At 37.7% G+C, this 25085-nt stretch overlaps 2 protein-coding genes across 2 annotated transcripts; one reads left to right on the top strand and one right to left on the bottom strand.

The window, feature by feature from the left end:
- Positions 1-3488: 3488 nt before the first annotated feature.
- MYEF2 (myelin expression factor 2) lies at positions 3489-16481 on the top strand (the record flags this gene model as incomplete). Its single annotated transcript, XM_010022980.1, has 16 exons — positions 3489-3718; positions 4922-4974; positions 6264-6271; positions 6380-6473; positions 7331-7522; positions 8113-8266; positions 8657-8706; positions 8792-8858; positions 8975-9076; positions 9278-9328; positions 9403-9471; positions 9741-9839; positions 12425-12496; positions 13727-13929; positions 14037-14088; positions 15949-16481. Coding segments are annotated over 16 exons (1660 nt in total), but the record flags the coding sequence as incomplete, so codon positions are not given.
- Positions 16482-16814: 333 nt separating this feature from the next.
- On the bottom strand, positions 16815-24958 carry SLC24A5 (solute carrier family 24 (sodium/potassium/calcium exchanger), member 5). Its single transcript, XM_010022979.1, has 8 exons — positions 24784-24958; positions 23407-23490; positions 23212-23315; positions 22805-22905; positions 21736-22019; positions 20813-21019; positions 17762-17863; positions 16815-17202 (listed from the first exon to the last, which is right to left on the bottom strand). Exons 1-8 carry the CDS (start codon positions 24848-24850, stop codon positions 16880-16882), a joined length of 1272 nt encoding a protein of 423 aa, XP_010021281.1. The 5' UTR covers positions 24851-24958; the 3' UTR covers positions 16815-16879.
- Positions 24959-25085: the final 127 nt, after the last annotated feature.

Raw genomic sequence — 25085 nt, 5'->3', positions numbered from 1 at the left:
GGAAGGTGAAGTTTCTCGTCGGGCAGGGGCCGAGCGCCAGCCGGTGCGCTGGGGTGAGCCCTCAGGCTGCTGTAGCGCGCTCTGGTCAGGCCAGTTCTCACGGGATGCGTTCCTAGAAGTGCTCGGGCTCGTTTCTGGCTTTGTTTACATTTCCACTCCTTACTGTAGCGGTACGTTTTGTAAAGCCTTCGACCTAATCTTCGTTTAAGTGAGAATGGTAAAACAGCCCTATAGCGATTTTACTTGCTAAAAACAAGCGAACGAACACATACATGCACAAACTTTTCTTGTGCATTGTAGTGTGGTCATACATGGTATATGTAAACTGCCTTACATAGCGTGTCTAAAACGGCTTTTAATGTAGCTTAGGGGAGCGTAGGGGAGCTGGAAGTACCAGCTCTCTAGAACAATACTGTGAATAACTTTTCATGTGTTTGGTTGTTCTTGATGTCAGGCTTGGAGGGTTGTCACTCTTAACGGGAACCAGCCTTTGGCCTTACAGAATTGTAATTTCAGTCTCCTAATCTCATTCGGATCTTGGAGGGAAGACTAGCTGATCTCCAGAGGTCCCTTCCAACCCTGATGATCTCTGATACATTTTTGGTAGACTTACTGTTGCAGTCGATCAAAGCTGTTGAGAGCTGTGAAGTTCTGACATGTTCTAAGCAGCCCAGTCTGATACTGTTGGTTTTGAAACATGCACGTGGGATCAAGTTCAATATAAAGCTGGAGGAATAAAGGCATACTTCATGCCTTTACTTGACTCCCTGTGAAATGCAAATAGTTTACAAGTAATAAATTTTACATTACCATAAAGCAGCAGTTATGGGTTTTCTTTTCCCTAAGCCTGGCCCTCAGCTTCCAAACGACACAGATTACAATCAATTTTTACAGGAAGTTTGTGAACCTTTTGCAGCTTTGAAGCATATAACGTTTTATTGACTTTTGGAGTCGTTACTGTTAAAATAATGACTCAATTTCTCTGTATCCCTCCTCCTGTCAGCAGTTTTCTTCTTTTTCCTCCAAACCAAATTGCAAGCAAATGAAAAATCCCAGTCATTCTGTGTGGTAGAAATCACAATTGTAATTTGAAAGTAATACAGAGCTGTTGGTAACAGAGTTACAGATCTTGTTCTTTCACTACAATTTCCAGTCTTCCCCAGAACCTGTGTACAAAAGATTAAGCTGTCAATGAGCAGGTGAAATGTGCTACTTTTTTGAAGTGTTTCAGTAACCAGGTTTGTTTAGCACTCGGATTAAATTGAAGAGGAATCCTGGTCTCAGCTTGTGTGCTTCCCGAAACTCATTGTATGGGGGGGGGTGGAACTGTTCAGCATAACAAAGCTGAACTGCTCTATGTGCTTTGGAATCACATGTGGACTTCTTGCATTTCTGCCTCTGCTGATCTCATTATTTGTATGGACACTTGTGAGCAGAGGGGAGTAGAAGTTTGCTTAATAAAAATGGCAACTTTGAGGGCTTTCATGTTGAATTATCTCGTGCTTATTATTTTTTAGGCTTTTAGTTTTGTATATGGAAACTTTGTCTTTTGTTTCCAAAACTTCATGGAAGTACAGACATATTGTTTTTCAAAAGGTAAAGATTGCTCTTTCTAATCTATGAGGATAGGCTTTTTTATGCCTTTAAAAAAAAAAGTTAGACATTTCTTTTTAAGCCTAGAAATTTTCTAGTGATTTCACAGGCACGTTAATGAAATGTATCAAATTAGAAGCTCATACAAAAGGTAAAGAGTAGAGTAAGAATATGTCAATTCCTGGTTTTTGAGACTCTTTTCTGTGCTCTGCAGGTGACTAACATCACATTGCTTTGAATGTACTTGTTTGAAATTATCTTAAATATTCAAGGAGGAGGGTAAGAGCTGCATCCACAAAAGGACCTCTGGCTCCAGCTGGTTCACTGGCCTGTGTTGCAGGAAGGATTGGGTTTTTTTAAATAATCCTCTATTTTCAGGAGACTGGCTGTGATCCCCAGTTGAAGTGGAGCGTTGTCCTGCTTCCCAGAGTTTATGCCAGACTCGTGTCCTCTGCGCTTTTCTGGTTTGTACAGCCAGGTCTTGTAGAGCCTGTGGATTCCCTGTTTGGAGACCTGGCTCTTCCTGTGCGCTACGTTGAGCACCCAGAGGCTGTTTCATAATCCTTTAAGCAGGAAGGAGCTTAAAAGGCTAAAGAGAATCCATTGCTCTAATCCTAAAATTTAAGGAAGAACTCTGATTTTAGTAGGAGTCTAATTGGGCAGGAGTTTTGCTTTTGCAAATGGGGCTGGATTAGAAGGGACTGATCTGACTCAAACCTGATACTCAAAACCTGACTCTGCTCTTTCTTTCTCTCCCTCTGTCTCCCTCCAGTTCCATGTATTGTTCCCTTCATTTCACTTCATTACACAGCCACACAACAATTGTATTGCCACAACAGGCGGGATGGTGGTGTGAAGGAGGGATGATGCAGGGGAAAGCTGGAAAATGCTTTAACTAGATAATGTGTTGTTGACTTTGAATGTTTCAAGTTTTACAAATACTTGGCTGAATAGAGTGTCTGTGTGGTTCCTAATTGCTAATTCTCTCTTGATGCTTGTAAACAGAAGGACTGTGAAGTTTGTATCGTTTGAATACTTCAAAATTTGGGGAAAAGTCATGTGAGAAATATGGATGTATTTGAATCTATTCCTGCCCGACAAGTGCCCAAGCTGGAGTAGATAGTACATTTAGCTTCATGAAAGGCTACTTGCATGTGCTGTTGGATTCAAGACTGCCACTTACTCGCTGTTTTGTTAATAACTGCAGAGAGCTGAAAATACTCAGTTAATCAAAATCAGTCATCTTGCCATATGTTGTGGTTGTAAACCTGAAATGCCTGTTTCAGCTAATTTTATACCAGAAACCTTCCAAAGTGTCAAGATAAGATTAGAACCTAAGCCTTTGGAAACGTGGGGGAAACTGTAAAGATAGTGATGTAATCTAAGAAGAAGGGTTCACACTCGCTTCGGACAGTCCTTTAAGATGCTTGCTTCCATAAGTTAGACAGTTTCAACTCTCACTTCTGTGGTGGTGAATATCGCGCAATCGAGCCTGATGTGAAAATTACTGAAGCACCAGATCATGGGTGCTGTAGCTCATTTTTCAGCTGAGTCATTCCATTTTGCCCATTTGTAGTAGTTTCATAGTACTGTCTTGCTGGGTCTTGACGGACATAATGGAAGTGGAATGTAACTGAAGCAGCAAGATGTACTTTCTTCACTTACAGTAGTGAATAAATCTGTTACAACATTGTTTTTTGTCCTAGCTAAAGCAACGTATTTTGGAATTCGACTGGTAATGTGAATTTATTTTTCCTAATTTGGAAAGCAGCATTTGCCGTCCTGGGATTTCTAATAGCATAGGAGGTATACAGCTAGATATATTGGAGGCATAGGTCTGATGATCCAACACAAAACTAATATATTTTTTGTTTGGATTTGTGTTTTTAATGTAGGGGTAATGATGAGACAGCAAAAGAAGAGAAAGTGCCTGCTAAAGAAAAATATGTCGCGAAACCGAAGGCAATCCCTTCTCTTGGAAACAAGAATAGATTCCACCCCTATTCAAAGGACAAGAATGCAGGCACTGGAGAGAAGAAGGCTATTAATCGTAATAGAGTTTTTATTAGCAACATCCCATATGACATGAAATGGCAAGCTATTAAAGATCTTATGAGAGAGAAAGGTAACTTACTCCTTATAATACACCTTACATAGAAAGGGGTAGAACTTCAATGCAACGTGTATGTCCTTTGAGCCACACAGATTTGACTTGGCTTTTTTTTTTTTTTTTTTTTTTTGGCCTTTACTTGGTACATCTATTTCCCTTCCCCCTCTTTCATCTGAGACAATTGCATTGCAGGGTAGGATGGGTATATGAAGTGCTTACAATCTTCTGCCATTCTAGTGTGACAATAGAGAGTACATGCATGACCTCATGACTCCTTAAAGAGATTGTGTTTAGTCTAGTTGTAGTCTTTGTAGATTTTTTTTTTAAGGGTTATTGTATTTAAGCAACACATTTAGTGTGTTAACATGAATAATAAAGGATGTCTTTCAAAAGTTGTTTTGTATTTCTTTGGTGGAATCTGGCTGTGGAATTAACTTTGTCTGCATTGTCACTACTGCCATGACTGTCTGGAGACTTGTATTAAAAGCTTGTTACTATTGCTGCAGTTCTGATAGAGTAATCTCACTACCCCAAATGTTTTATTTAAGTTTGGGGTAAAATAATGCTAATACATGAATTCTGTAAAAAGATAGTTCTGTGTTTTCCTTGAAAAATTGATTCTTCAAAAGTAATGCAAAGCACACTTGGCTTTTAGGCTGTGAAAAATGCCAACCCCCCCCAACTGCTGGTTTATCTGTTGTAAGGTGACGCGACTATTTGATTGGTTTATTTACTGAAACTTCCTCTTTTAGAAAGTGAGTGGCTTGCTGTGAAATACTTGATGTGTAAATTTGGTTATTATTGAAGGCAAACTTATGATTGAAGACATTCAGGTAGAAAGTCACCTTAAAACAGGTGTTGTGAGTAGGATGATAAATGTAACACTTTCCAGTGAACGTTGGCGTTTCATTTGTTAGGTTAAGGGTGTATATCTGAATTTGTTCACCAACTATATCATACTGGCCAAAATATGATCTGTAGTATGAATTAGGTTAAATATAGTTGTTTGTTTTTAGCTTTTGAGAATGTGGCTGCTGCATATTTCTGAAAATTAGCTAAATTACATAGCCATTGACAGGAGGTATGTTGGTCTGGTTTTGATTGTTGGTGAATAATAGGTGCTTTTCTGTAGAGTTGTGCACAGGGGCACAGTAAAGAAAGATACTGGTGTTTAAATGCATTGTCTCTTGGTATTTTCCCTTTGTATGTCTTATGTAGTTGGTGAGGTTACATACGTGGAGCTGTTTAAGGATGCTGAAGGAAAATCAAGGGTAAGTGCCGTGGGCAACAATCTGCTAGAGGTTTAAAAGTTCCTCAGCAGTTTTATTTTTGTATAATACTTGTACCAGTTATTGGAAAGTAAGTTTCATTTTTACACCGATTTTCATTAAGATAGCCTTGAGGATTCTGTATTAGAAGTAGTCTGACACTTCCATGCAACTCAGACTAGCTGGCTGTAAGGGACAAAATACTTTTGTTAATGTTACCAAATGGCATTTAGTTAATTCTTCTTTTTAGCCAATGTCTTTGTTTTGGTACAAATCTGTTTCATATAAAGGTTGTTCAATAACCCAGTGATTTTATTTAAATTTTGTTAGTGTAGTATTCTCTTCTTGGGGCCAATGAGTATAAAACTTTAGCTAAGAATATACTGTTTGAAGTGCCTGAATTGACAGCTTTGCTTGGTTGGTACTCTAAACACTGGATTAACGTATTTGCTTTCTTAAAACTATATGGATGGAAATGGTTAGTAGCCAACAGAGTGCCAGCAATGAGGCACTAAGGGTTAAGATTGTTAAAGCTCCTTTGTCTTCTTAAGAATAGTAAAAAGTTGGGCCAATAGTAGCTCTGAACCTGCAGTGAGGCCATGAGAAATGCAGGTTTGTGTCTTAACTGAGGTTGTATCAATTGTTGTAAATTACTTGCTTTAACGCTTGTTAAAACTAAAACATGCTGTCAGCTTTGCTTTACTCAAAGCAATCTTCAACTCTATTAGAAGGATACTGGTGCAGTCAATAAGGTTATTTTCTTACCAAGTAATTTCTCAATTATGCTAGTAATACGAAGAGGTATGCAGACTCCTTGTTCATTGTAGTGGTATACTTGACGTAGGTAGATTTGAACTTCGTAGTCAGTGGACAGCTTTTAACGACACAATGAGTGTCTTGATTGGCATTTGGATATGGTTTTGGGTTATTTTCTTTCTGCCCTCTTTCCCCCCTCAACCTTCCTCTCCCCAATTGTCCTTACATGGATCTGTGTGGCATTTTTCCAATTGTGGTTCAAAGAGAATAAAATGGCTCAACGAGAATAAAAGATAATATATTTTCTTGCACTTGAAAGGTATGTATGTTGAGAAAGTAAGACAAATTCAGATTGGCTACCAGTAAAGAGCATGTATTATGGATTTTGAAGCTGAAAATAACTTGAATAGTTATTTAACAGTGAGCTGGGATCTTTAACTGGAATCTTAAATGATCTATCATATGTGCTGACTGTAGTTTTCTTTTTTTTTTTTCCCCCTCTCTTTGTATATGATGACAAATCATCATGGATGTAGGGTTGTGGGTAAGTTTCTTTTTTTATATGTGTGTAGAAACACACCGCTATGCAAACATGCTGTTAATTTTAACATTTTAAACTTCATTTAATCCTTTGTACTTTGTTCTCTCTAAGTGTGGTTGAATTCAAAGATGAAGAATTTGTTAAGAAAGCGTTAGACACTATGAACAAATACGATCTTAGTGGAAGACCCCTGAATATTAAAGAGGTATGGTTATTGCTTCTGGTTTTAATTTGAAATAGTGAAGATACTGTAACTATTGAGATGACAATACAGCATTTTGAGCATCTTAGCTTTGTAATTCCCAGTTTAATTTTTTAATGACATTTTCTTAATGGGCTTAAGTGCCTGGTGGCTTGCAGGAGTTCTTGATACTATACCAACTGCCAACAAGTATGTCCTAAAATCAAAATAAACTAACATTGTTTTTCTTTGAAACAACTTTTTCTTTAGCGTCGTATTCTTACCTTAGTGTCATCAGGTCTTTTCCAACCTAAGTGGTTCTATGTTTACATTGTTTACCTGCTTCAAAATACGACGCAGGACGAGCTGACTATCAGACTACTACATACGTGCAAAAATGGGGCTGGAAGTAGAGAAATTGTGCTGACTGGAGAGTGAAATTAATGTCAACATTTTTATTGTAGCATTGCGTGGTGGTGTCTGATGCAGTTCTTTTTGTCCTGTTGCAACTTAGCGTTAATAAATTTTAAAAAAGCTTAATTAAATGAATTCAGCTCTTGGAAGAAGGTGCCAGACTGACAGTCCTTTAGATTGAAATCTTTTCTACTTGTCCATAGGCTAGGTACAGCATGTGAAGTGGCAGTGCACGCTTCCTCAACAAGTGCTTTGCCAATATGCCTCAACCCTCATCTGAAAGGACCCACCTCTAGAGGTGAGGGAATTGGGTCTCCATGGTAATTCAGTTCTTGATCCCTCTGATACGGACAAGGATGTTGGTTGATAATTTTGATGGGTTTATGTAGAATTTCAAATAGTACTTTCTTGTTTGTTGTCAGTCCTCTTGATGATTAAGTTGGCTTTATCTTTTGCCCATGTTTCAGGACCCTGAAGGTGAACATGCTCGTAGGGCATTACAGCGTGGAGGAGGACAGTTTCCAGCAGGACATGGACCTGATGTGGCACCTGGAATAATGAATTTACCACCTTCTATTCTCAATAATCCAAACATTCCTCCTGAAGTTATCAGTAACTTGCAGGCAGGCAGGCTTGGGTCCACTATTTTTGTTGCTAATGTAAGTTTAAAACTGTGTTTTATGACTGTAATATTTGATCTTTGTAAAGCATCTGACATTCCTGCATAGTTCAGTTTTAATGTAAAGAGAAAATTGGAAATTAGTTCACAATTAGTATATTCAACTGAAAATGCTGGATATGTATTTAGATTACATTACATGTAATTGCATTCAGAAATTACAATTGCATTTCTTATTTTAATTAAATATACACTTCAGTTTATCTTGCTAGTTACTTTAGACGAACTTAAGCTATTATATTTATTGGAACTTGTTAACTTCTTTATTTGCACAAGAGTACTACGTCTGCAAGAGGACTTGTGGGAGTAGAGCTGCTGTTGATAAGAACCCATCTGTTTCCCAATGTTAGTATGTTAAAGTGAAATACATACATGTAGTACAAATTGTTGCTTTTAGTTGACATTTTTGGACTTGGTTTCAGTGTGTGAATATTAGAAAATCCTTACTATTTACATGTATCAAGCATTTTGTAAAGCTGAAGAGTTATAACAAGGCAGAAAAATCTCATCCAGATATAATGGCAGAACAGAAATGTGCACCAAAATCACTAATGTATTTGTGTGTGTAAGCTTGACTTTAAAGTTGGCTGGAAGAAACTGAAGGAGGTATTCAGCATTGCTGGAACTGTAAAGCGTGCAGACATCAAAGAAGATAAGGATGGCAAGAGTCGAGGGATGGGAACAGTTACCTTTGAACAAGCAATAGAAGCTGTTCAAGCAATATGTATCCTTGGGTTTGAAAAATAATTGATTGAATAGTCTTAGAATAGCTTCTGATACTGTAGTTTTGCAAATGGTGCTTATTTGCCTTGTAGCTAGTATATAGGGGCTAGAGTGTAATACTGTGCAGACTGCATTTTTAATAGTGCTTGAGGTTACTGCTGTAGTCTATAAAGGTTTTCCTGCTAATGTTGAACAAGATTAAAATATGTGGGAATATGACATGCATGAAACTTTTATATACCTGACAGCTCATATAATCTCTTCTGGCCTTTGAATTGACCTTCTAAAGATTAGGTAAGGAAAGATAAGGCCCTAAAAATGGTACAGAAATAAAGTTATTATAGTGATTCTTCTGAAATAGTTAGATTGTCCTTGACTTGTATTTCTTCAGCTATGTTCAATGGACAATTCCTGTTTGATAGACCCATGCATGTAAAAATGGTGAGTTGCTTACATTCTTTTCTACCTTGCCTATCTCTGCTAAAGCACTGAAAGTCATGCCATAACATCACTCTTTTTTTATCAGGACGACAAATCAGTTCCTCATGAAGACTTCCGTGTTGCAGACAGCAAAACTTTTCTTTCTACTTCTTGCACTTAATATATGTTGATATAGAGTCTTAGAACAGTTCAGTAGTACTTGTGCTTACTGTGGTCTCTTTATGATAGAGAAGAAAATATTCTGGTAATATTTATTGTTGTTTTCAAGGTGGTCTTGGTGGTATTGGTATGGGACTTGGACCAGGTGGACAGCCCATCAGTGCAACACAGCTGAGCATGGGTGGTGGAATGGGAAGCATGGGTCCAGGAGGTAATTCTGTGTTCTTCATTGTTAAGCTTTGCAGAGCTGTAAGTTTAAAACTGTTGTTTCCGTGTTTGGAAGAATGGCATACTCTTGACAAACCAAGTCTTGGATAGTGTGCTGTTGAGATGTGAACTGTGTCTGCATTTTTTAAAAATCCATTAAGATCTTACCTCTCTTCTAAATGGTGTTTGTGTTTTTGGTTTCAAGGTATGGGAATAGACGGTCCAGGATTTGGCGGAATGAACAGGATGGGAGGCGGTATGTGCAGTGAAATTCTTTGCATTAAGTGTTACTAAAATATTGTATAGAAAACACTCTTCCTTATTTTACAGGACTTGCTGGACTTCGTGGAATGGAAGGAATGCCTAATATGGGAGGATTTGGAGTTAATCGAATGGGAGGTAGGTGGACGCTGTGCCCATAGACTTACTGGTTTGCTGATGTTTATTTATTAAAAGCCTTTTCTTTAGGGATGAGTGATGTAGATGAGTTCAGAGGAGATGCTGTCATTGGCATGAGTGGAGGCATAGGAAGTGGCATGGGTGTGAAGTATTTAATAAGTGTCTCTGACTTGAGCATTTAACCCACTTCTGTTTAAGCAAACAGCTGGGAAACAAGTGTTGTGTGAACATCAGCTTAAGTGGTTTTTTTTTTGCTTTGTTTTCTATAGAGATGTTCCGTGGTGGAATGGGAGGAAACATGGACAGAGAATTTGGTCGTGGTGAAATGGCTTTGAACCGCGGTTTTGGAGATTCTTTCGGAAGGATGGGTATGGTAACTTAAATTTCCTGTGGCAAATTGCAGCATAATATTGGAAGGGTTTTACTAGAAGAACTCTGTTTCATTTGGTCATCTCTGTCCCCTTTCCTTCAGTCATTAAGGATATAATCCGAGTATTTATTAGAGCCATTGCTTAGGATGGGGAATAAAGCGAGTCTTTGGGTTGGGTTTTTCTTTCTTTTCCCCCATCTGTAAAATAGAAACAAAACTATTTGAGGAAAGCATTTAGCTTCATACTGTTAACTTTGTGAGGTATTAAGTCTTTTGGATATTAAAGTACATGCTTTTGGTAATCCTGAACAAGCTGCCCATGTACCCGCTTTGTAACTTCCAGGAGCTTGCTTTTGTAAGTGCATGCTGGAAAACCGTTCTTACTGCAAATCAGGCAGCATTGGTTAGGAACCATGAATTTTGGTGCCCTCAGTTTTCTTCCTGCCTTCAAAGCTTGAGGAGATCAGAATGGGATTTACTTGCCTCTACTTTAACTGAGCCAGCTTTCTTTTGTTTATAGATGATGTCTTCTTGATAGGTTTCATTTTTCTTACTTTTGGGTTCCCCCAAATCAGATACTTTTCTATATTAATGTGCCTGGAAGTGCTTAACAGTAGAGCCTTCTTGCACTTTGTTGTTAGATTGTTACCTGGATGGATGCATTATAGCAGACAGGTTTTGTTTTGCCCCCTCCCCATTTTTCTTTCTTTCCCCATCATCTGGTTCATCTTGTCTAAAACTTGTGGGGTTTTTTGTTCTTTTTTTTTGGGGGGGAGGGGTTTGTTTGTTTGTTTGTTTGTTTTGTTTTTTCCCTTTCCTTCCTTCCTTAAAAATTTTTTGTTATTTGGGCAAGTCCTAACAGGGTAATGCTTGTGTGCTTCTGTTTGAGCACTGGTAATTGTGTAGAAGTGATAAGGTAATAAACTTGTCAGTAGAGTTAGTGTTACTGCCTAGGAATTAGTGTCTTAGAAATCAAGTGTATGCTTTCACTCTGTCTACTTGCAACACAGGGTAAACATCTTTTTCCTGAGTGAAAATCCAAAGCCACTTCAGTTATAAATGTTCATGCAAGCAATAGACTTCTGAGTTTTCTGGTAACGCATACTGGTTTTGAAATGCGTGAATGTGGCCACTGTGAGGAACTGATGTGGGAGTTCATTCATTCAGTAGATCCAGCAAGCTTCAACTTACAACCTGTCAGCAGTGTTATGATTTAAACATGGTTCTGAGAAACAAGATAAGAATTTTTCAAATTATCATAGAATAGTTTGGGTTGGAAAGGACCTTAAGATCATCTAGTTCCAACCTTAAATAATGGAAGGAAATTGCTGTGATCTCATCTGGCTTTAGTACCCTGCGACTTTCAAGGAGGGCAACTTAACACAGTCTTTGGCTGTGCTATGGCATCAATTGGTAAAAATGAGGATGTCTAATTTACAGCAGAATTGTTGGAGTTGCCATTTAAATTGGCAAAATTTTGAAGTATCCAAAAAATTAGAGGTTGTATCATAGAGCATATCTGAGCATCTAGTTTTTTACTGTGGAAACGCGAGTAGGGGAGAAGGTACAGGCAAAGGATGTCTGTAAAGTCAGAACCAGCTGAAATCTTGCTTGTTAGGATTATTTGAGCTTTCAGGTTGTGGAGTTTGGTTTGGGTTTGGTTTTTTTTGAAGTGCATCTCAGACTGTTGGGGAGACTTGGGATTTTCTTCGCTTTTAAAAGACAGTAATTCAAACAGCTAAGGTTTTCTTCTAATGGAAGACTCAGCAGTGACCTTTTTTAGATATTAAAGCAATGGTGCCTATCCTGAAGATGACAGATATTGATCTGTTTTGCCATAAGTAAAAACTGACCTGTTTCTTTTAGGTATGAAAATCAAGCAAGAAAAATGCAACTGACAGCTGCACTGTGTTCTGTAGTGACAGGAATGTGGTTCTTATGTAGTTCTTTTGAGCTTCTACAGTTCTACAACCTCCCTTGAGATTATTTTCCTGAATATTAGCACTTCAATAAAAAGAATTATTTTCACCCCCCCTGTAGGATCAGTCCAATACCGTTCTGGAGATGCCATGGTTCTGATGAGCAGATTTTATTAAGCATTGATTCCCTTTCTTTCTCCCTTTTTCCCCACCAAATTCCATCAATTCACCTTCATATGCAGTAAAGAAAGACACTGGGAGAGCATCTCCTAGCTTTTGCATTGGTTTCTTAACAATGAGAGACACTGGGGCATTTCTGTACTATGAAGTTCAAATAAGATGAACCCTTCAGTTTTGAGGCTGTTCTTCCCATTGTGGGAAGAACTTGGTTTTAAGATGTTTGTGCTGCTGGTGGACTGTCAGAGGGGAAAAAAGCTAGAAAGAAATCAGAGTAACTTAAATCACATAATAGAGAAGGAGGGACTAATGTTACTTACTAGATGTTTCCTATTTAATTTGTATAATAAAGGCACAGGTTAAAGTGTTGTGTAGAAAAGAATTGCCAGGTAACATAGAGATCAGTGTACTTCATCAGTGTGTGCTTTGTTGTTGTCACTAATGGGTGGTTTCAGTGTATATCACTATATTATTTTTTTCTGTTTAGGTGGTGCAATGATTGGTGTTTTTGCAGGAGGAATGGGAGCACCTAGCATGGGCCCAGTAAGATCTGGAATGAGTAGGTTGACTCGTTTCAATAGAACATAAATGCATAGGCAATGTAATGATACGATGTACATGTAATTATATCAGAGGGTTTCCTTGTAGCATAGTGTCTCGCCAGTATTGAAAGAAGTAAAATTCTGTTGCATGTGACTGCAAGTCTAATAATTTTTAAAGTTGTTTTGTTGAGGTAAAAATTCAGAAGAAAACTTGCTAATACAGTCTTTCACTTAATTGTAGTTTTGAAATGGTTTTAACTTCTGGTTTGGAGGGACAAGTGATTTAAGTAAACTCGTGTTCCAGAAAAAAGACAAATAGGCAGAGCTATTTGTGTGAACTTCATGAAGCTTAACTGTAGCAGTCTCTCATCATTGAAATAAAAAGTAAGCCTTGAATTTAAGATGATCACTCAACTTAATTTTGTGCAAAGCTCCAGGGCCGAGTTTGTCTTACAGCAAACGTCTGAGTTCCTCAGGCTAGAGCAGATGAGAAACTAAAACCTTGCTAGTGGCAATCTTGAGAGGCATAAGACTTAAAAAGAAGGTCCCTCATGAGTGATGTTGATAGTTTTGCTTTACATTATTTCTTAATTATGAATACAGAAATATTATAATAGGATATTTGAATGCCATTGATCTTAGTTCTTTATGTAATATACACTGATGTATTTCCTTGCATGTATCATAGGAAGGTCCATGTTCTTCACAGTACTTGCAATAACATCTGTGCTCTGCAAAATATGCTTTCTCTAGAAGATTGTGTCATTAAGTGTGGGTATGGCTGCATTAAATAAAGCTGAATGTGAATGCACAAAGCAAAATAAACGAGAGTGTATATGGCCAAATTATCTGTATTGTAATGTTGCCACAGTTATTTACTTGATCTCTTTTTGGTACAGAGTATCAGATTTTATTAATAAAACTGGACAGCCTTTAAATCTTCATTCTTGTGTTCAACATTTTACTTCATTAGATGGTGTGACTAATAGCTTGATGCAGTTTGGTTTTTACTTTTCTTTTAGAACTGACACTTTGTATCTTCTAATACTTCACCCTAAAATATTAGCCATGCTACTACATAAATCACTGTGCACGTATGAAGTTTTGTATTACAGCAATTTTATTAAAGTTATTTTTCTCCTGACACAAAACTTTTTTTTTTTTTTTTTTTTTTTTTAAACCAAAATACTGAAGTGTTTATTACTAGAAACATTTTGATGTTATCCTCCTTTCCTTTCTCTGTGTAGGTGGTGGAATGGGTGGTATGAATAGTATGCCTGGAGGAATGGGAATGGACCGGATGAGTTCTGGTTTTGATCGAATGGGACCAGCTATGGGTGGAGGCTTGGACAGGAGCATCGATATTGATCGAGGATTTGTGCCTGGGCCAATGGGAAGTGGCATGAGAGAGAGATTAAGCAATAAAGGCAACCAGATATTTGTGAGAAATGTAAGCATCTGAGTACATGGAAATCATGAGCTTTTGCATGCATGTTTGGTTACATGCTCTTTCTGACTTTGTAATACTTTGTTATTTATAATCCGTTTTTATTCCAGCTTCCTTTTGACTTGACCTGGCAGAAGCTAAAGGAGAAATTCAGTCAGTGTGGTATGTATATGAATCCTGTCCCTGCTCAGCTCCATCAGTTACTTTTATATAGTGTTCATTAGATAAGGACAGGAACACAAGGTCGTTGCCTTACCCTGAAGAAGAGTATGGCTAGCTTGATCTTTCTTATTTGCCCCAGCTTTTCTGAGCTATATGAATAATTCTTAGGAATGACATAACACGTAAGACCAAGGTACAGTACAGGCTATGTAGGCTCTGAGTACTCACCTGCTATAAACTTTAACCTATTCCATTAATAGAATTACTCTTCAAGCTTTTTCCTTTTTGAGGCAGGTACTGTGTATCTTCTGCCCTGTACAGAGTATATAGTGTAGCATTTATTTTGAGACAAATGCATGCAGGGGCCTGGGCCTGTCCTGGTTATGCATTACTTCCAGAAATGGTGCTGCATCAAGTCAGAGTTAGTAATTTTGCCAAACTGGCAGATTGTTTTTTATGCAAATAGATGATCCTGATTAACATATTTGCAGGCTGTAATGCTTCCCCTTTATGTTAAGAAATAAAGGCCCTTTTTATGTAAGATAAAGGATTTCTACAAATATCCAATAATTCTTTTTATCCAATTCAGAAAAGTTGTCATTTCACAGAAGGAAGTGAAAAATGAAGCTTGCACGTAGGCATACGTGATTGTTTCATTTTGAAAATGCACTTGCAGAATGAAAAGCTTTAACTGAGTTACAGGATGTCTTTTCTTGCTTTGGAGAGACAGAAAGGACAAAACATACTACTGATACCTAAGACAGTCTTCATACAGTGCTTTGTAGATAATTAATAATAAATTAGAGCTCGCAGTTCGACTGTGAAAATTCTTTGGGTGTTCACAGATGCGTGTTTTTGTAGCTGGAGGATGCAGTGAAACAGGTTCTCTCTTTTTTTTTTTTTTTTTTTTTTTTTTTTTTTTTTTTTTTTTTTTTAAGGCTTAGCTGCCTGGTGGGCAATTTTCACATAGTTCAGAATTATTTTTTTTCCATTATCTCCTTGGCAACTAACAGATGTAGTAATTATATTGAATTGTTTTTAAGAACCATGAGCACAAATGTAAACAACAGATTGTTTTCGTGCCATGTCATGAGGAAATATAAAGACCATGTCGCCATATGTTCAGTTTCTTTCCATGAAAGTCCAACCTTCTATTACATATTTAAAGATAAAAAGCTATGTATTTTAGGGAAAGGTTTGTTGTTTATAATGGTGTTTGGGGGCTCAGGAGCTGTGTGCTGTAACATACCATAAATGAACACTCATAAGCTCCATTCTCTGAGGTACCAAGATATCCACATAAAAACGTTGCCTCATGAGTTGTGTCCAATCTCAAAACGCTGCAGGAATTGAATGCTACTTTTCCACCCCTCCTAACCTGGGAACTTTACTGTTTCAAAGGCTCTAATTTTGCCCTGCATCTTCTTTACAAAATTGCCTGCTGGTTGTGATTGCTTGCTAGCTTGTTGTGATGAACATGGTGGATTGGATTGAACTGTAATCCAGTTCATGCCTGTCAGTAGTCACACCTCTGGCAGTGCCTGTAAATGAAACGCAAAACTTTCCCTTAGCTTTATAGGGCACTTGGTTTCAAACTTGAGGTCAAATACAGGTACGCTTCATCTTGCAGTAGTGTGACGGAAAGATTTGAAACGGTGGATCTTAATTTGGAATCTTCGCTGCTGTTTTGACCTGTGTCACCTTCCCTGAATGAGTGAATATACCATTGGTCTGAAAGTGCTAATTTCATGTGTCTCCCTAGATTATATTTTAAAATGTTTTTTATCACTTCTGATGAGTTCTTTAAGTTGTTAGTGCACCGAAGACTTGAAATAACTGCTGTTTAACTTATTTATTCAGGTCATGTAATGTTTGCAGAAATAAAAATGGAGAATGGAAAATCAAAAGGCTGTGGAACAGTCAGATTTGACTCACCAGAATCTGCTGAAAAGGCCTGTAGGATAATGAACGGCATAAAAATCAGTGGCAGAGAAATTGATGTACGCTTGGATCGCAATGCATAATTTAAAACTGTGTGTTCAGGAACATTCCTATGTCTGTTTAGCTTCTCTATCCTAGTAAGTCATTTTTAGTAACATTGTATGCTTCCGAAAGCTGTAAAAAGGAACTTTTAAATCCCACCAGCCTTTAACAGTATAGTGTTTAATATACTGTGATACTTGTTAACTGAATCTTACAATGTTTGGTTTTTAAAGACAATTTGCCTGATTTTTGTTGTTTTTTTAGAGGCACTGAGCACCTGCAGGTCCCTGCAGGCTGTGCAAGCTTTGGATGCTCAGTGCCTTTGGAAAATTAGGCCAAGTGTCTCTAGTCATTCAGTTTAAATGAATGGTTATACTGTTTTTAATAAAATAAGCCATTTTCTCTGTTAATCTCAAGATTGCATAGTGGGGTTTGTTTAGTGTCTTCTCATTTTTACTCCCCCCCCCCCCACATTGTTATCATTTTTTTCTCTTTTTCCCCCCCCCCCCCCCCATTGTGTATCAACATTGTAATGTAAAAACTAGATGTCTGTTTTTCCTTTTTCCCAGAATTTTGGTTTTAGATGTGCGTTGTCGTCATACTGTAATTCTTGACTCTAAAAGAAAGGGCTCCAATTAGGCTGTGATGCTTTTGTTCTACTTAATATTACTTTAATGACATGACTTAGTTCTGTAAATAAGATTAGAGCCCAGTGGGAGTTAGGATTTTTTTTTTATTATTATTTTGACTAAATGAAGAAATGAATCTTTATCTTCTTTTTTTTCATCAGTATAATCACTGATTAAAACTAGTTACCACAGACCCTTGTAGGATTGTTCCCTATGATGCCAAGTTCATATAAAATTGATAATACAGTAAATACTAAGTACAGTGCAAGACAAATTGCTCCCAATTTTTTATCTATTTTCCAGCCATTCAGGTGAACTGCCAGAAAAATAAAAACAACAGAACAGATGAGAGAAATGGCTGTGTAAGTCAAACCACTGCTGTTCACTTCTATGGGTCCTGATGTATTTATGAAGGCAGTTCTTATAAACCAGGGTATTCCCAAACAGAGCATATCAAATACGTTGGATCCTACAATGTTAGACATAGCCATATCTCCATTTCCTGTAAAAAGAAAAATACAAATAAGTCTGTGTAACTGTATTTTACTGTATAAAATTGCCAAACTGTTTTGGAGGATCAGACTGTCAGCCCTCAGTCTCTCACAGAGCACCCTTTTCAGACTTTTCATTGGAAGAACTATAGTCATGATTCTGCAAAACATGGTTTTGGGTACCACAAGCATTAAAAAAAAAAGTCTCCCTAAATCACCAGCATCTGCACAGTTGCACTTAAAATAAGCTAGACAGTCTATTGTAAAGTCCAGTCATGTTAAAAATCCCAAGACCAGCAGTTGTGTTTTGCAGTAAAAGCGTAACACTTGATCAACAACAAATCACACCAGTCTAGAATACTTCTCTGAGATACTCTGAGAGGTTTTTAAAAGCCTGAGCCACAGCTGCTTCAGGTAAGCTATATACTTATTATTAGTAAACTTCAGCTCTAGAATCTGGAGCAAAACTTCAAAGTTACTTCTTGAATTTCTGGAAGTATTGACTCAAAATTTTTCATAGTAACTTTTAAACACATCCACTGAAATGAGTCTGAATACTAAAATCTTTACCTTTTCTAGCCACCAGCACACTTGCAACTGTATCTGGTACACTTGTTCCTGCTGCTAGTAATGTGAGACCCATTACTGACTCTGGAATTCCCAGTGTTTCACCTGCAGTTGATAAATAACATTAGAAAATGCAAGTATGTTTTTAGTTTTAAGTTTCATCCAAAGAAATTGCTTTGGACTTTGCTGGAGAAAGAATTAGTAATCATACAGTAATTTTAAAAGGAATGTGTCAGTTACTTGACTAAATAGAAAGTGACTGAACCATGAAGTAGTTATGAATGACAACAAAGAAATAGCATCCTGTCCATGTTCTTCAATGAAATAATAAAGGAATTGTAGTGTAGTAACCATCTTGCTTAACAAGTGTCTCAAAGACCTGAGTGGAACATCTCCAGTAGTCAAGACAATATCCATTACAATTATTTTATTCTGGGTACAGTAGAAGTTTAAATATCCAACAGTTTACTCTTCTTCCCTCCCCCTCCAACTTCTAGAAAATACAATAATTTTCTGGTTTTGGGCATATTATGATTAGTGCTCAAAAGTCTTAGGGAGCAGTAACTCTTACAGTTACCCTCTTTAAAGTGGTGGGGAAAAAAGCACATGAATTTTCTTGGGAGGAGGGTTATTAAGATCATTACTACACTCCTGACTCAACTACATGGCTTTACCATTTCACTCCAGTTAGGTTTTTTTGTTGGATTTGGAAGAATCAATGCAGCATTTCTATGACTTTTAAGTGCAAGTTATCCTTTACAAGTGTGAGTGTCTTTAGATAAATACTGGCTTAAATTAAGAGTAGTTTTAAGTTGTTACTAAAACAGCATCTTATTTTCCCCACATTTTTTTTTTCTTTTTAGCCCCACATGTCCTGTAAGCATATTAACTTCTCACTTAAAATAGAGGGATTCAGCTCTTCAGAACTGTTTTAGCAGCTGTACTGTTCACAAGCATCAATACGCTGAAGTGTTTGATACCTGTACTCAAACTATTAAGTAATTAGTCTCAAACTTTTTTCTTCACTAAAAGCAACTTGATATATTTTTCTTCTAGGGCGTGGGGGTTGGAGGTTGAAATCTGAATTCTTACTTGCAATATGTGGACACTAATAAGAACAGTTTTCTTAAAGTAAGAGGCAGTACTTGGCAGCTAGGTCAGCAATGCTTGCCCGTACCTACCAGCTTAGTCTGGATCACTTAAATAAATTTATGTTTGAAACTGTTGGTTCAGAGGGACTGATACGATCCTGTTGCAGAATGTGTACTGGTATTTATTCTCCCATCACTCCTAATGTAAGAGATTTATAGGATGAGGGACCAACAAGATCATCTTTTATAAACCATCCAAGTGGAAAATAATGCTTCATGCCAAGCGAACTGATGTGAAATATGAATGAACCCTCCACATTGTACCCAGCGGTGGTTTCTAGCCCTCTGAAGGTTATAATATAGAATCTAAACTCAGGTGAATCTAAATTTTTCTTTTTATTTTAGATTTATCTTTATTTAATGTGAAGGGTTGTTTGTTTTTTTTTCTGGCAACTGACATAAAGAGAGAATGGTTTTATTTTTCTAGCCTTTAGTTAATTTTGTATATTAGTAGCAATATCTTGCTATAAGTAGTACTCCTTTGTGGGTTTTTTTGCTAGCAACAAAATAGTTACTAAGGTTTGTTCTTGAGGATCAAAATTCAGTCCCCAGTTACGATACCTTTGTGACGGTCTGATAGGCTCTTACGCCACGATAGAATCTTTGAGTCACTCTTCATAAAAGAACCTGGACTTGAATAGAATGTGTGTAACTTAGTGTTTTAACATGTAAATAGAATATATTGGACCTAGAAGTAGTGGGCTAAAGACCCCAATACTGCTTGTGGTGACTGTTCAAAGTGGACTAACACTAATACACAATCCGAATCTCCACTGTACCTGCTTTCACATGGATCAGTGCTTTGTCTTGTAGCACAGCAATAACTTTCATTTGAACCCGGTTTCAAAGGCTTCTAGCATTCAGACTGTAAACCTTTATTCTTTAGATAGAAGTGGAAAATTATTTGACCAGGGAGTGAACCTGGTGGGTGTTACAGCCAGTGATCTACTAGTAATTTCTCAAAGGTTTACCAAATGTGTCTGTTTCTGCACTGAACAAGGAGTTATTCATTGAACTTAAGTTGAAAACAAGTTTAGGATGCTGAACTAGCAGAATACTTGAGTAAGACTAGTGAGCTATAATGTGGAAATAGCAAGCTTTGTAACATTTCTTTATTGTTTAGAGATTTAATTTCTGCTTGCTCTTAAAATTAAAAACTGGATTTTTTTTTTTCCATGCTGACTGGAGAAACAATGAAATGAGGAGATCTTTAATACCTTAAGATACTTCTAAGAGAATGTTTTTACGCAAAGGTTTTCCTACCCCTCACCCCTCATTCCAGTGCAGTTCTTCACTACTTCACTTTATGATGAAGACTTAGAAGAGCTATACATACACACCAAAAATGTTTAATACACCTGTGATGCTATAGTTGAAATAAAATAGTACAAGCATCTGGGAGATGTTTTTGGCAGTTGATTTAATGCCAGATCTCTTACTGTAGTGCTCAAGAAAAATACAGGTATAGAAGTAACGGTTCTTTTACAGAACTTTGTACCTTTAATTCCAGTCTTGGTGGATTACTTGTCAGATTTCAGCTTGACAAGTCTATTTCTGTGTGTCTAATCGTTTCACTTAATGAAGAAGCTTCATGAAACTGTCTCCTATTAAATTCAGGCTGGGTTTTTTTGTAGCTATATAAACAAATTCTCCTTATTCATGTGCTGGTAAACAGTCTGAAGCAGCTAAACTCTAAAGTGGTTTTCATTAGATGGAAGAAGGTAGCAAGTTAAGCAGTCAAACATATGTTTTTGTTGGGTTTGCTCTGTTTTTTATAGTAAAGTATGCATTGCTAAACTGACTGTTAATTGCGGAAAGGAAAACTCTTCACAGGGGGAAAACTGTTTTTTCAGTCACTCTGGATTGGTTGAGTCTGTATAGCAGCAGCAGTTCAGGTACCTACCTGCTATTGTTACCATCCATACAAGGACATAAGTTATGGCAGAAATCCATGCTGCTGAAATTAAAAATGTCACCATGAACCAGTTCCTCCAAAACTGTCTTCTGCAATCTGGTATAGTCAAATAAAGTAGTGTAATAATAGGAAGGGATAACACCCACACAATTCTCTTCATATCTGCTTCAGGCATGGTGAAGACACTTGGATGATCTGTTGAGGAAAAACACTGTTTTAAATTGTAGCATGGTTTGAATCCATAGCATAGTCATATTGCTGGCATCTACTTGTGAGAATACTGAAAACAGGTTAAAAATACTTGAAGTTCAGGCTGTAGTCTTACGCAGTACCTACGTCACACTGGACAAAACTCTGAAATCAGATGATCTTTGTTACCATGTCAAGTAGGGGAGAAATAAGGTGGGTGAACTTTTCTATAAAGGTTTACACAAAAGGTTTAGCAATAGTAAGTACCAACTGCTGTTTTTTGCGTAAGTGAAGAGGAAACTGATGATCTGTAGCCACATCATAGCTATTTCTGTACTTCTGTTGTCATGCATGTTTTGGGCTATGAACCTGCCATTGTCATAGAGGACAGGATGAGTATGGTACCAGTGTGTCTTTTAGCATTTTACAAGTAGCACTGCTGGGAAGTTTCAAATGTGCACAGTAAAGACTGATGGAAGTGTGCTGTTCCAATATGACAGAAATGAGTGACTATCTTCGCATTCCTCTCGCAACTAACTTCATTTAAATACCCCCACTCTGATTTTACTTGATATTCCAGGGAAGAATACTGCTTTACTAAAATACTGTGCTGGAGTTCTTTTGTGAACAAAATCTTAATGCTATCTCAGAATCTACTCTTTATTAGAAATGATGCAGACAGGCATGCAGAGTATAAGAGACAACTGTAATAATATTTCTACCTTCAGAGATTTCATCAAGCCCATGCAAGCTTGTTGAAAGCTGAGAGTAGTCCAGCTCGTCTTGAAAAATGCCACTATCTGTTCTTGACTGTTGACGGATTAGAGGTCCACTCTCTTCCCTCCAGCCAACCAATGGCTGCTGCTCAGCGTTCTCTTCCATAGCTTTTGTAAAACACGCACAGCAGGGACTGAACTTTTTCATGAGGTATTGGTTGATTTTAATGTCAAAACATAATACCAGAATGTAACACCCGTATATCAATAATAAGGATGCACTTTCATACCTAGAATGAAAAACAGGATTTACATAACATGTAGTATAAAAACCCCACAACTTTTAGACTCATTAAAATGGCTGGCGTAAGGAGAGAGAAAATTTGTGTGAGTGGCAAAAGGAAAACACCCAAAACATCTGTTTGCAGTTGTATGGCTGATGTCCTGAAGGTTCATGAGCGTCCCCATGTCTTTCAGCAGTTTGATTAATTCCACTCCCCTGCAGAATCTTGTTTTTGTGTATTGTATAGCTGCCTGTCTTCCCGGGGATCTTACTGAACCAACCTCTTACTGATGTTTGTGAAACTGAGTCTTCATGTGATGGTTAAAGAGGGGATAGTATGTGCTGTTTTGAGTTGAAAACAGCAGAGACTTTGTGCTGGACGTGACTGAGTTGTTGAGGCAACAGGAGTTTCAGTGATCATGGAAGAGAGTTAAAACCTCGGAAGCTCATGATCTGCTTCTGGCAGATAAAGGCTCAAAAGGAGTAAACTATGAAGACTAATTGCTACGTCAAAACAGTGGTGATAGAAATTGTGAAGTCTCTAGAGACAAACCTATGCAGATCAAACTTTATAAATGTGCAGGGTTTGAATGTTTAGGTAATAATCTTTATAAGCATTGTGACTTTCTTGGTTGTGTTTTGGTTTTTTTAAGCCAACAGAATGTTTATTTCTGTTTGTGAGTGGCAGTTCGGGCTACTTGAAGTTTGGGGATTGGGGTTTTCTGTTTGTTTTCAAACCACTGTCTCGCTAATCTCCAGTCAACATGAATTCAATACTACTTGTGGTCTTACCAGTAAATTCTGTTGTCAGATATCATCGCAAGGACCGCTGCCATGCTAATTGTATATGCCAGGCAGTCTCTAAACAGCGGCCAACAGGATAGCTTCGAAACCTGCAGAACACAGATTCATTTACTTTCTTAAACTTGTCTGTAATACTTTCACTAAGTGCTGTAAATGCTGCATCAATATGTTGTTTCTATATAATGTAAAAATTTAAAATTCTTAGGAATGACTTGAGTATGATATTTAACAAGTTAGTGTTTTTAAAAACTTTCATAGCAAGTTACTGATTACATGCTGGTTTTGCTACTAAATAATAAACTTGGCAGTTGTCATAGTAAGTCTCTCTTGGCTTTTGTTGGCAAATCAGAAACCGTTTGGCTCTTAGGAGCAGAACTATCAAAGTGGATACATACCACGCTGGAAAACAGCCCACAAGCTGCAGAAATACCAAGAAGATTATAGTTTGCTGATCCAAGGATGGTGCTGATCCCGACATCTCCCTTGGTCACGAAGACTCCTGTAAGGGAAATGACTCTCTGGTATGTTTCAGTTTGGCATACAAGGAAAAGAGTTCTAGATTCTGAGGAGTCAAACCCTATGTCTCTTACCTAGAAAAGCAGTGACAAGCTCTGGAGCAGAGCTTCCAGCAGCCATAAAAGTTGCTCCAGCAACATCCTGAGAGAGGCCAAGGCCTGAGGATAGAGCAAAGAAGCTGCTACAGTTTAATACAATGAACTTTGCTTACTTTCATACTGGTAATGCATTTATTTGGAATTGGTAAAATAATAAATTGAAAATGTAGCCTCATTTACTGGGCTAATTTATTTCTAACTTTATTACAGGAATTACTTTAAATACCAGAAAAGAAGTACTGATAATACAAAAGATTGGGAATGATCTTAGAATGTAAAATAGGCATATGTATGCGGGCTTTAACTGCTGGGTAATAATTGTGGGGAAGTTCCTTGGGCTTGAGTGTGATACTGCTACATGATCCATGTCAAGTCTGTCTATCTTCCAGGAAAATCCATGCTACTGTGTCTTCACATACCAGAAATACTAGTTAAATTCAAACCAGTGCTGCGATCTTAAAATCAAATTTTCCCTTCGTATGGACAGTGTAAGAGCCTGTGTCTTGCTTGAATGAATGAGATTTTTGTTCTGGTAAGTGAACTGTTTCTGAAATGTAACTCACTCTGGATCAAGTTCTGCGCACTGAGAACAGGGGCATGTGGCTAACTATGGAAAAAGTCTGACAAATGCTTATTTATCTTCAATAAAAAACCCATCAGCTCTGCAGCAATGTTTAAGCTTACATTTTCTGTAAGTGTTCTGGTCTGGAGAATGTTTTCCGTAGGGCATTGTTTTTAATTCTTGGCAGTGAAAACCTGACCTCTCAGCCAAGACCATCTCTTTAATTCAGTGGTCTGCTGAAGCCAGGGGAATTATTACGGGTTGATTAGATTTCATAGAATGGTTTTAACTGTGGCATTCGCATTCCTTCCCCTCCTGTGCCGTACCTTTAATGGGTAAACGGTAGTTCATCCTGAAGCTTGTCTAGTACTGTGAGAGAATTACAGAAACTCGAGGAAGGTACTTAATTCATGGTTAAATAGAGGACAAGGTTTTCTTGGTTTGGTCCCCACCACCCTTCAACTAATAAGCTGGACGTACAACTGCTCACCCCAGTGTTTTATCGACAGTTTAGTTGATACTGAGGAACTCCTCAGATTTTCCTCCAGGCACAAGGAAAGCAAATTCTAAATGAATGGTTGTGCGAAGTGTAATGAGAGTATGGCTTTGTCAATATAATATCAATACGTTGTATCAAATTAAATGCTGTATTGATAAGTCTGTGCACAGAGACTGGAATGTCTTTAGTTTTGTCTCCAAACTATGTCTCTTAACTATGAAGCTTTCCTAAAGAGAATGTTCAGCACTAAGCGGATAAGTTTTACAGGGCAAAGAGGATGATGTTCACTTACATTCACTGAGGATCTCTAGAGAAGGTAGGAAGTACTCATCGCACACGATGGACACAGCCAAAAACATGTAAAGTATAATGATGAAGTAGATGACGATTCCTCCATCCTTTCGCTCCTGCGGCGTAAAAAATCCTTCAGGAAACTCTGATGAAGACAGGACACAACCCGTCCCGTTCCCTGAAAACGGAGTACAAAGGTGTTTCACATCCTCGCACCTTTCCCTTCCCTGTGGAGTCGTGCGGGTCAGAGCTGTAGCTGGAGCAGCGCTTGCCCGTAGCTCTGTTCCGCGCAGCTCCAGGGCC

The sequence above is a fragment of the Nestor notabilis genome, unplaced genomic scaffold (genome assembly GCF_000696875.1).
Source record: "Nestor notabilis isolate BGI_N333 unplaced genomic scaffold, ASM69687v1 scaffold34259, whole genome shotgun sequence".
Classification (NCBI taxonomy): domain Eukaryota; kingdom Metazoa; phylum Chordata; class Aves; order Psittaciformes; family Psittacidae; genus Nestor; species Nestor notabilis.
The sequence above is the reverse complement of the archived record's forward strand: the minus strand, read 5'-3'. Positions and strand labels throughout refer to the sequence as shown.

Bases quoted from the DNA above. Each gene is read 5' to 3' on its own strand.
- SLC24A5 (XM_010022979.1), bottom strand. From the start codon at position 24,850: ATGTTTTTGGCTGTGTCCATCGTGTGCGATGAGTACTTCCTACCTTCT. The intron at 23,491-24,783 runs GTAAGTGAACAT...CTCTATCCTCAG, and splicing joins TCTAGAGATCCTCAGTGAAT to GCCTTGGCCTCTCTCAGGAT. The intron at 17,864-20,812 runs GTAGGTACCTGA...TATCAACTGCAG, and splicing joins ATGGATGGTAACAATAGCAG to GTGAAACACTGGGAATTCCA.